This window comes from Typopeltis vanoorti, chromosome 10 (assembly GCF_054136105.1).
Source record: "Typopeltis vanoorti isolate ZY-2024b chromosome 10, IOZ_Tvanoo_1.0, whole genome shotgun sequence".
NCBI lineage: Eukaryota > Metazoa > Arthropoda > Arachnida > Uropygi > Thelyphonidae > Typopeltis > Typopeltis vanoorti.
In genome coordinates, this window is record NC_143558.1 from 42885604 (window position 1) to 42898653 (window position 13050).

At 32.8% G+C, this 13050-nt stretch overlaps 1 protein-coding gene across 3 annotated transcripts in view; it reads right to left on the bottom strand.

Moving 5' to 3' along the window:
• Nucleotides 1-13050, bottom strand: part of Xpd (general transcription and DNA repair factor IIH helicase subunit Xpd) — a 475287-nt gene that overhangs the window by 411647 nt on the left and 50590 nt on the right. For all 3 annotated transcript variants that reach the window (XM_090399654.1, XM_090399651.1, XM_090399652.1), the window contains exon 4: nt 11925-11987. In XM_090399654.1, coding sequence (XP_090255780.1) covers nt 11925-11987 — 63 coding nt within the window. The remainder of the gene's footprint in view (nt 1-11924; nt 11988-13050) is intronic.

Below are 13050 nucleotides of genomic sequence, written 5' to 3' on the forward strand. Positions count from 1 at the left end.
AACATCTGTTCTGTAATAACAATCATGGTGGATGGAAAAAGAAAGTGAAATTTTTGATAAACACTGAGAACCTAACAAGCTCATATCAGTTTATGAAATAGAAAATCAAGCAATGAGCATCAAAAACCAACCACCCTGATTCCAGCTACTTTTTGGACTATTCTGCTAATGTTTATTTGGTTTGAGATTATATGCTATGTGCAAAAATTAAACAGATACCTCCATTTTTAATTAAATGCTGCAGGCCAGTGGCAAACCATACTACAATACAATGTATGAAGGCCAGAAAATGAACTGCAGTTGTGTATATATATACTGACAGTGCATGGTTTACAGTTAACAACTTCCTGAAATATGGCAATCTATGATAAAAGATTAATCTCCACTCAGTTTCTACAATTATAGTGCAATAAAGACAATGAAGATCAATTGTTATTGAAGCCATCAGAAGCTGGAAATATAGTGGTGAAAAGAAATATAAAAAACAGTCAAGTAGACTACATACACAGACAGAAACTAATAAGGAAAGCCAAAAATCAGTAGATTTTCCCAGAGGAGTTCAGGTCATCTTACAGATGCACAGACCACATCCAGCAGAAACAGGATCACATATGTGAAAGTTTTATACTCATAGAATTTCACTAATCATATCGTATCATATCATAGGCATCTTCAGTAAAGAAAAAAAATTAAACAAAAAGTGCAAGCATATATGACAGAAAGGATCAAAAATGCAGACATGCAATCATGAGTAATAAAAAGCAGTCTAATTACAGCATGTGTGAAGATGACATTGTTCACAGAATTTACTGGTCTAAGATTTGCCTACTACACAACTGCTGCTTCAAATTTGCATGTTTTTTCAAAGAGAGAGCAGTGAAGACTACTACATCACCCTGTCTTGAACTGTACTGTCTTACTTTACGTAAAATATGAGTTTTATTATTAATTAAAAATAGTAGTTTTTTTTCTCTTTAATCCCATCTACTGTACTATATTACACCAGAGAATGGCTCATATCTTTTGAAATACACTGCTGTAATTCTACCTTGTTTGAATTGTCTGCTCACTGAAGATGATCTGTTAAATTCAGATTAAAATATTTGATTTAATAAAATAAGTAGTAAGCACCCTTCTTCAGTCTATATGTTTCAGTGTTTGTTTTCTAGTATGTTACAAGTGCCATTAAAGACTCAATTATTTAACCTTCACGTGAAAGATATGACCTAAAAAAGACCAGTAAATTTGGCAAGTTGCTTGTTCAACAAGGTAAGCTATTAGTAAGGATTGCTGTTTAAAAGAAATGCTGTCACTCAAAGATTATACTTATCTTTACTAGATTTGAAGAATCCATAAAATTGCCTGGCCCATCAAATTTACATCAATGCCATTCTCTCCCTCGTATATAATCAACTTCAAGCTGTGAAACACAATCTCTCCATTAACATTCACAATACACCTCTGAGCTACAGGAGATAATTACTTCTATATTAGATACCAGTCTACTGAATGCCCTTCACTAAACACAAACACATTCTTTACAGCAAATCTGACTCTCTGTCAAACTTGCTGCTGGAAGAATTTTTGGAATAGGTTAGAAGAAAGTTCCATTAATAGTAGTTTTTCATAAAGGAAGAAAGATGTTTTAAAAGTTGTTAGCTATTATGTTGCAAATGTAACTGAAATAATTGAAAGAAATTAAAGGAACTTTGGAACTTGATAAAGGAAGTTTTTCATATAGAATAAGAAATATTTATCAGATATTAAAAGTTCCATTACAGTAATAAGTAATGATTTAACAAAATTGTTTTTAGAATTTGATTGGCAAGTTGAACAGTTTAGACAGCTGATTATTTTATCTCAGAAATCTTTCTTATAGGAAGAGGAAAAAAGTTTTGTATATAGAAAGATAAGGCAAGAAAGGAAAGTTTTATATGACTTTTTTTAGAAAGCATTTTAAAGAGCAACGTGGGAGTATTCAAAACCAAGATCGTTATCAAAGTTAGAATTCTAGTATTTCTTAACTGTAAATAGGAATTTACAGTTATTATCAATTTATTATCAATAAATAGGAATTCCACAGTTACCAAGATTTTCAAGGAAAATAATGTTTCTGTTTAAGAGTCAAATAAGTTATTTCATTCAACTTTTATTTGAAGAGCAGCTTATTAATTTAAGAGAGATAGATGTTCTTTTTAGTTGGCATATTTTGGGCCCAGATAAGATGTGGCTTAATTATTTGTTTAGATCTTAAGATGATTTTCATTATTAAAATTTACTTCAAAATGCTGTATATTTGTTTTCATTTATGTATCTTAGAATTATTAAGCACTATTTTTTTTTGAAGTATGAAGACTCAATTTACTAAGTATTATTGTGGAAGTTAAGATTGATTTTTAAGAATAGGGGAGAATTATCATAGCAACATACCTACATCATCAAGGATCTTACCACGCCTAGATTTCAGTATAAAAATCTGATAGCACTTGCAGTCGATAGAACAATTATCACAGCTGAGAGATAAATATACATGTGTATATATTAACTTTGTTAATATATACATACGTGTATATAAAACATTTTATAATGACACAAGTTGTCAGGGATTAAGTATACTTCCTACACACTCTACCCAGATTACTCCAAGATACTTGGTTTTACGTATTACCCAGATAGCACTGTCACAAACTGGCTCTATTCAGAGAAAAATATAAACCTAAACAACAAGTCTCATCAGTGGGAGATTGATCCATGGAGTTACTGAGAGCTAATTCTGGAAGAAGCCATATTTCCACATACAAGTAGAAAAATAATGTATCAATGCATTATTTTCAACATTCTGGATTAGAGAAAGCTGTATAAAGTTTTTTGATAAGAAGAAAAGTAAATTATACTTGACAAGAAATTACATTCATTCTTTTATCCTTATCTTATTTTTTCCAAGCATGAGAAAACAAAAGTTTGCAACTGAAGTTTTTCATAATTAGGATCTTTGTATGTAGATTTGTCTTAGGATCCTATAATGCACAGCACACTCCCTTCTGAGGTGTATATAAAATGCTCTGCATTAAAGGGCCACTACTCAATATAGTTTCAATCTTAGCTACTTATACATTAGAAATATAACTTCTGCTGCTAAGTTAGTTCTCAGTATCTACACAGTCTAACTCCCATTGAAGAGATTTCAATAAATTTAGGTTGACACCAGTTAGTGGTTCTTCCCAAGGGATACCTAGGAGAAGTAGTCTGGTCATGAAAATACTTCACATGCAAAATTTTGTTTGTTCTCATACTTCGTGAAAAAAAAAAAAAAATTAGAGTGAAAACAAGAACACGAGTTCTTGTCAAGAAAAATTTACTTTCCTTAGCAGCAAAAAACTTTTCGCTTCTTTTCACTTTAATATGCAATAACATTGTTTGGCTGCATAATATGAGCAGCAGGTTTAGTGTGTTTGACATTACACTTGAATGTCATAATGCAGAGAATGTTAAACACTGACAGCAACAAGTATTTTTAGGGAAGTTGGTGCACCCTCAAATACAAGACCAGTATTCTAAGGTTGGATTATTACTAAATAGCTTAGGGAAATAACAACGTAGACTAGGATATACATTAAAATAAATGTTTAATACAAATCCAATATTTCAGCAACATCATGTTGCCATTTTCAACAGGAACTTGTGAGCAAGACACATGCAGGCACGGCAAACAGTAAATGAGGACGAAGCAGGAAGCTATTATTTCTTCTAAAGTGCTACTGGTGCCCCCTAGTGGGCAATATTGGTTTCTTAGGCGATTGGGCTAAGGTCTTCTGATGTAGGTTTCCCAAATTTGAGGCAGTCTAATGCAGCCAAATTTGTTGAGGTCTGGATTGTTTCTTAGGGCTGAGGCTGATTCCATGAAAAGCCTTTCGTACTTGTATTTACTACAGTGAATGATCATGGCTTTCTTTCACCGTATTCTATGGCGGATATCCAGAGCATGGTCTGCAAGACCACAGTGGCTGTATTGGTGGAACCGGATGTAGTCCTTATGTTCTGTAATTCTGATATTGGCTGTCCTGCCTGTTTGGCCAAAGTAGGACAGCTTACAGCTGCAAGGGACCTGGTTTGGATGTATTTTAGATTTGTTCAGAACTGACAGCTGAATGGGTGAAAATTAGCATCCTGAGCAGGAAAAGTTGATAAGTTTTTCAGAGACTGAGGAAGTAAATATGTGATGTGCTTATGCCAGGAAATGCCAGTGTTAATTGTTATCCTGAGAAGAGAGACCTGATCCTATCTAGTGATTTGTATATTATCAGTGGTAAGAAAATGTGAACTGAAATCCCTTTTGTAAGAAAAAATAAGGCAAGACTGTGTTTTGGTAGCCCTGAAAACTGTAGCATGCCAAACTTTGAATACATGAGAAATTTTTTATGTGACCACAAAAAGTTATAAATCTTTAGTACATTAACGATTAGTACTGTAGGTGGGTTAAGAATCAGCTAACCCACATGATATCATCTCATATACCCAAGGTCTGGTACATTACTATTTTAGATTAAAGATTTTTTTTTAATGCCCACGATGTCACAAAACACTGGAGGAAACCTATAATACATTTTAGTGCCAATGATGGGCTAAAAGTCAGAGAAACTGGAAATCGTGTTCTAGAAACTAATCAGGAAACTTCTTCAAAACAACAATAACCAATTAGTTATTGTTTAATTAGCCTTTGTACTTATACTGATGATGCCTGTGATACTCAGGCAAAAATCTACTAATAAAGAATATTTTACATGAGTTAATTCCATTATTATAATAGTAAGTAATATGTCTACTCACGGTATTTCCTTACTGAAAAAACAGGTATAGAAACAGTGTAAAAAGGAATATTAACATATCCAAGAGCTGATATTAACTCACACCACAATTTACTTATTATGGAATTAAGAATACAATTTAAGAAAATAAACAAAGGTAAAAGCAAGAAAAGGTGGAACCTAGAAAAACTCAAAAGAGATGCTGATAAGAAATTCAGAGAAGAATTGGAGAATAAAATAAGAAACAAAGAAAATATATCTGAAGAGACTATTGATGCTAATGCAAAATGGAATCAACTGAAAAACTTGATATATGAAACAGCTACTGAAGAGATAGATTTTGTGGAAGAGAAAAGAATTAAGAAGTCATGGATTACAAATGAAATTATAAGAAAAATGGAGGAAAGAAGAAGATGGAAAAATGTAAACACTAAGAGGGAAGAGGAAAATACAAAGTATTAAACAATGAACTGAGAAGAAAAACTGATAAAGCAAGAGAAGAATGGTTAAAAGAAGAATGTAAAATTGAAGAAATGGATAAAAGGGGATGATACAATAAAATGTTTGAAAAAGCAAAAGAACTTACAAATATTAAAAAGAAAAGCATAAGAAATTTGCCATTAGAAAATAAGCAAGGAAAATTAATTTATGATATTGAAATATAAGGTGAAAGTTGGAAGGAATGCAAAAAATGAAAGACTAGAGAAAATTGAATTACAAGAGCAAAGTGAAATATCAACAGATAGCAGTCCTGAAATACTAAAGAGAGAAGTAGAAGCAGCAATTAAGGAATTAAAAAGTGGAAAAATGGAAGGAGTGGACTGAATACCCAGTGAAATCTTAAAACAACTGGAGAACAAAGTATAACAGAAACATGGAAGCTATGCAACCTCATTTACAAAATAGGAGAATGGACTAAAGATTTCACAGAGAGTATTCTTATACCAATTGAAAAGAAAAGCAATCCTACTAAGTGCAGTGACGACAGAAGAGATGGAATAAGAACTATAAGCATACTCTCAGATGCCTCTAAAGTACTGCTAAGAATATTAAATCGAGGACTGATAGCAGAGTGGAATATTTTCTGGGGATTGATTAGTTTGGATTTAGAAAAGCCAGAAAAACTACAGATGCAACTGGAGTAATGAGGACAATATGCGAAAGGAATATACAAGTAAATAAAGAAGTTTATGTTTTGTTGACCTTGAAAATGCGTCTGACATGGTGAAATGGGAAAAGCTGATGGAAGTGTTATGCAAAATAGGATTAGATTGAAGAGACTAAAGGTTAATAGCTGAATTATATATGAACCAGACTGTCATAATAAAGACAAAGGTAGGAAAAACTTAAAAATGTGTGATTGGTAGAGGTGTAAGACAAGAATGCTGCCTGTCACCAATGCTCTTCAATATATTTGCAGAAGAAATGATAATAGAAGCGTTTGATGAAGAGAAAACAGGAATCACTATTGGAGGAAGAACAACAAGAAATATTAGATTTGCAGATGATCAAGCAATATTAGCTAATAATGAAGATGAACTACAGCATCTAATGAAAATCTGTATGAAAATTAACACAAAGAAAACAAAAGTAATGAGAATCTCCAAGAAACCAGGAAGTGTTAAGGTGATGATTAATGGAGAAAATGTAGAACAAGTGAGACTATATAAATACCTTGGTAGTATAATACAAGAAAATGTGACTTGGAAATAAAAGAAAGAATTAGCAAAGAAAAATTTGTTTATTAATAAAATAAATAAAAATTTGAAAAAAAGGCTTATTAAGTGAAAGCTGGTATGATAGGAAGTCAACCGAATAAATTTATATGGAATAAGAGAGAAATTAGTCAAAACACTAAATTAGCTGTATACAAGAGAGAGAGTGTTCAAACCAATTTTAACTTATGGATCTGAGAGTTGGGTTAGAAAAAAAAAACACTTAACCAAAGACTAGAGAACACACATAAGAGAGTCCTGAGAAAGATTAGAGGCATGAACAGATGGCATTAGTGGCAATTTCATATTAAAAACGAAGATATTAGGAAAGAACTTAAAATTATTAGCATCCAGGAATGTGTTAGCAGAGCTAATCTCAGGTGGTATGGTCACTTAAACAGAATGGGAAAGGAAAGATTAGCAAAACAAGTGTTCTCTGCTAGGTTGGCAGGAAAACAACCCAGAGGAAGACCAAGATATAGGTGGATTGATACAGTAAAAAGTGCCTTAGAAGATAGAAATATAAGATCTGATAATGTTGGAGTCTTCACAGGTAACAGATTGATTTGGAGGATAATTGTAGATAGGAAGTTAGTGATGATTAAGTTTATCACATAGTACTATCATATCCTGTACACCCCTTGAGGGTACATATCAGGAATTTGATGATGATGATAAAATGAATAAAAATTTAAAGAAAAGGTTTAAGTGTTATATTTGGAGTATAACTTTATATGGGTTGGAAAAATGGACAATTGGGAAGAAAGTAGCTAAAATGTATGGAGAACTTAAAAAATTTAATGGAGACTTAAAAAAATTACCAATGAAGGAGTATTACAAAGAATTGAAGAAGAAAGATATTTACAAAGACACCATAAATCAAAGAAAGCATAATTGGATAGGACATGTATTAAGAGGAGACAGCCTATTGAAAATAATGATAGAAGGAAAAATTGAAGGAAAGCGAACAAGAGGAAGGAGACAAGTAATGATGCTTGGTGATATAATGTACACAAGAGGATATCAAGAAATGAAGGAGGAAGACAAGAGACAGAGTAAATTGGAGGAAGAGAATTTGCTGAGATACCAATGGACCTATCAAGAGACAGAACACTAATGATGATGATGACACAATACTTGTAAAATGAAAAAGTGGAATACAATCTGCTGTCATCAGCCAGAGGTCTGATATACAAAATGAATAGAGTGGGTGTAAAAATACAGCCTTATGCAACATCTGCATTAACTGCAAAGTATTTGAGGATAAAGATCCACCCAGCATCACATATAATATGGGTCCAGACAGAAGGCTTGCAACCAGTTGCAGAGGTCAGAAAACACACCATTGCTTACTTAATAGGTCTTTGTGCCAAACCTGATAAAATGCCTTACAGATGTCAAGAGCAAAAAAATACTTGAGATGCATCAAACTTTTTCATGGCATTTGTCCAAAAGTTGCTGACATAAGCAAAAGATCCCTTGTTGAGTCACGCTGGCAAAAATCATTTATTGGTTGAGAGCAGTACCGTTGACAGGGTGTTGCATAGAGGCAGCCTGCCTCATGACGTGGCTTAATAAGGGCGCTCGTTCAGCCATATTGCGGTAGGCGCCATCACTACGCTAACAATAACTGTTAGCGTAGCAAGTACAGAAAGTTTTTCCAAGCTTAAACAGATTAAAAATTATTTGTGAACAGCAATGACAAGAAAATTGGTTGGTCTAGCAACTATATCGATAGAAGAGGACACTGCTTATAATTTAAATTTAGAAGAGCTTATAAACAGTTCTATTGTGCGATATCCCCGTAGAGCAAACATTTAATTAATATTATTATGTAATAGTTTTGCATTAATGTTTCTCTTGTAATAAAAACAAAATAGCAATTGGAGATTTTCTTATATTTTTGTCTTATAATCCACCAGGGATGATATTTAATTGTTTGCCTCAGGGCTCGATCTAATCTGGCAACAGCCCTGGTTGAGAGGCTTCAAGGTAGTGTTGATGTTGAGAATTAATGATTTCCCTGAGGAATTGAAGTGAGAGAAATTGAATAGTACAGTAGGTGACCAATTTATACTGTAGATGAAGGTGTATATCAAATCAATGTAAAGAAACCTCAAATTATAATGCTTTTCCATGAGATGCAGTTGTTGTTGTGTTGCTGTCGAGTCAATTGAAGAGCTTCTGGATATGATCTGTAGAACTGCTCTGGCAATCTGTTGAACTTTGATTCTAAGGTTATTGTGAATTTTCTGTAGAGCAGCAGCAATTGCTGGACAAGAATAAATATGGACAGACTCCTGGACGGTTTTTGATTGTTTCATAGCTCCTACTACCATCTGGCTGAATTTTCATGCCCTTTAAAATGTTCCATCCTTAGTATGGTGATGACTGTGGTTATTTCTCTATTTTCATTAATTTCACTGATTTCATTCTTCTTCTTGATAGTTTGTTTTACCAATCTTATTTTGGCGACAGCTTTAGCATCAGTTAGTGATAGTGGGTGTAATTTTTGAGGTAAGTATTTTGCTTCTTTGGCTAGTCTGCTCTTTCATTGCCTTCAATATTTACATGGACTGGTATCCATTGCAGTGTGCAGTTCTTATTTTTCAAATTTAAGGCAGCCAGTAGTTCATCAATTTCCTGTGTGAGATTTGTTTTTCTATTTTTTAATGCCTCAAGATTTTGAGTCACAAAGATGGTTATTCCTTCTGTAATGTTTATTACTGAATTTTGTTAATTCACAAGTGAAGTTTGAAGCTATTTTGTCAGCTGTGGTTTTGATTTGCATTTCCTCGCCTCCAGGTAGAGTTAAAAAAAAAACCTGAACCTCCTTGGTTGAGTGCTTCATCCGATGATCCATCAGCATAGGCAATGACATGGTTTGGATTGTTTAAGTGATGTATAGCGTTTTCAAGTCCTTTTCTTTTATTTTCGTGCTGTGAATCCTTTTTTGAACAAGGTTCGAGGAGATTTAAGTTTATCATTGTGTTTTGTGGTAGAATAGCGGAAAAGAATGGCTCTTTGCTTATTTCAATGGAATTTTCAAAGATGATCGAAATCAATCTGTTTTCTAATTTTATGATCATATTGTAATGTAGATGATCTCTTTAGACTAGATTTTCTTGTCCAGGCATCGAAAGTCCTGAATGAGATGTGATCCTGTTGGTGGCACCTGATTCTGTTAGTGACTTTAACTGTGGAGAGTTTTCTTCTGTCTTCTAGTATATGAAGCCAACACTCTTGTTGAGCTTTTAAATTATTTGTGGATGAGACTGCACCTATGATAATTTTTGCTGCTCTTGATTGTACTCAAGTTTTTCTTTTGAGCTAGTAGAAGCTGGAGCCCAGATTGATGAGGCATATTCCATAGTGGGTCGTATGAGTGCCGTATGTGTAGTTTTGAGTGTCTTCAGTTATGCACCCCACTTTGTTCCACAAAAAAGCATTTTGACGATATTAAGCTTTTTTTTTTTTGGATATATTTGTAATATGAGTTGTAAATCTCAGTTCAGTATCTAGGGTTAGGCCTAAGTATTTTGGAGACTCTGTTTTTGCTATTTTGGTATTATATATTTTGATTTGGGGGTTGTAATCGTGTCTATTTTTTTCTATCAATGGAGAAGATACTCAGTTTTGTTTTTTCTGCGTTTATTTGTACTTTAAGTTCCTTTGCCCATTTTTCTAAGCCTTTTATTGAATTATTTAGGACTTTTCAGATTGTTGAGGATTACTGCTTGTGTGCCAAGATTGCTATATCATCTGCATAGCATGCTATTTTTGTGTAATTTATTATGTGAGGATGGATATTGTTCATATAGATGAGAAATAGGAGTGGGCTTAAAACAAAACCTTGTGGGACTCCAGTCCAAGTTCGATGTATGTTGGAATAAATTCTATTAACTGTTACTTTCATTTTTCTTCCTTTCACGAAATCTGAAATCCAAATTAATGCATTTCCCCATTATTCCTGTATCGTATGCAATTTTCATTAATTTTTGTCTCTAGACACGATCATAGGCAGCTGTGAGATCCAAGTATATTGCTGTTGTCTTCTTTGGTGGTTTTTCTTGAAAGCCATCTATGACTGATTGGCAAAGATAAAATAATTGATCTTCTGTTCTGTGTTGAGACCTGTATGCAGTTTGGTGGAAGTTGATCTTGTTGTGTTCTAAGAGCCAATTCATGAGTCTGGTATGTATTATTCTTTCGTTTAGTTTACATAGTGCTAGTCAAAGCTATTGGTCTGTAGCTTTTACAGTCACTAGGGTTTTTGTTAGGTTTTAGTAAGGGTATAATGACTGATGTTTTCCAGATTTTTGGTAGTTTATCTGCATTCCAGGTAAACTACCAAAAATCTGGAAAACATCAGTTTTTGTTAGAATAATACATAGGAAGTGTTAAATATCTTCAGAATGCAGTTTTTGATTATTTTCCCCATGTTTTTAATCATATATCCAAAGATAAGATCAATCCCAGGTGATTTGTCAAGGTCAATTTGACTAATTGCTGTTTCTAATTCTGTCATTGTGAGGTCCTGAGTAAAGATGTCTTCAGGATAGGTGCAATGAGATGCAGTGTATGCGAAAATTGGACTCTCATACAATAATACAAAAATTTTAATATTTTAAACATAAAAATGATATGCATACATTAAAATCATATCTATTTTCTAATAGTATATATACCTATGTATATGTTATATACCTATATAACATACAATAAGTATGTGGACAAGTAGGTGAAGTCCAAGCATTTGAAAATTTGCTTTAATTGGTCCCTTCATCACTCTCTGTGTTTTTAAAGTCATAGATTTTTTTTCTCTAATGAGATGTGTAGAGTATCCATAACTATAGAATCACACATATACCACAGTAAAAATTAATTTATTATACAGATATTTCATTTTACATATAGTAAGACATCAGTGTGAACAGAGAACAACAATAAGAAATTTGAGTAAAGAAATAGTAGAGTGCATGTGTTACACTGGAATCCCTCTATGTATACAGCTGCATGTTCATAGGTTAAAACTATTAGGCTGAAAATAAAAATTAAATTCAGATGACTTAAAAAAAAAAACCTTGAGATTACAAATTTATTTAATACATTTGAGGATGACAATTTCCCACACTTGTGCCATCCACGGTGCTAAATCGCCTGAAGAGAGAGCATAATAAAACATCTTTTGATAAAATAGCTTGTTTTATGTTGTTAATACTGTTAAAAAATAAGTCATGAATAACAGTCAACACCTAAGCTTATCTGTTAGAATAAATAAATAAATACAGAACAAAACTAATTTCTTTATATGTAAACAATATCAGAACCAAAATCACTAAGATATTATAATTAAAAACAGATTGAAAAAAAAAAAAAAGAAAGAAAAGAAAAGAAAACTAACCTTTTCGATTTCTGGAATAGTTCTTGAACAATAAATTAACTTGCTTAACTGTGATGGATGTGCCTACAAATAACCAAACATACAATTATTCTGTTATCACAACCTCTAAATAAAACTTAGCATCTAGCCCATCCAAACTGGAAAAGATCAGTACATTGGAACAATCACATGTTTGGACAGAGTAAGGAACCACCATCACATATAAGTAGAATGGGTGGGCTGAAGGTTGGTTAAGTTAGGAACCCTGTTCTACAGACCAAACAGTCTTTTATCATGCCATCTCTGTTAAAGTGCTGATTTTGCTCTGGGTAATGAAAATTATTTATAATCTACTTTCACAAATATCCATGCTGCACAACCAGTTGGTTACACAGCTAAGATGCTATCATGAAATGGATTAAATTCTGCTTAAAATTAGCCTTATCAAGATGAAAATCTTTCTCAAGGATGTTTAAGGAATATTCAGACATTATAAGATCGTATGGCACCTTGAACAAAGAATGAGGCCTTGATTCCTGAACAGGAATCAAGGCCTCATTCTTCATATTTGGAAGTCTCTCATACACCTTCGTAACCTATTAGATCTTAATTATGCCAAGAACCATCTAAAGATATTGTGTTACAATGAATAGATCACATTTCATGTGCCAAATGATGCATGTGACCAATCTATTTTTTTTTTTTTACTGTTACATGCTTCAAAAATGACTTGTTAGAAGTGTTCAGATTGTTTTTATGTTCTCTAATATATTTTTCTTTCTGATGCTGCTGCTAGTTAATTACAGAAAAACATGTAGTGGTTTTGTTTCTTATTATAATAAATCCATGAGTAAAATCCTGCAAATATAGTTTATGCTTAATCTAACATCCTCGTAATTCCATTTCAATATCAACTTGCTTCCATCATTCTTCCACTTAATCTTTATCATAAAATAATTTTAGCATCTGAATAGTCAAAATTTGTTCATATTCTACCTAGCTCAATGAAATATTTCATGTTCATTCTCAATACACTATTTCCTCCTTCATTTCATTTCAACCAACACCTATTTTCTGGAACAGACTTCACATAGTGTTCCCTGACGACTACAACCATATGTTATTTAATATATTTTTTTCATTCTGT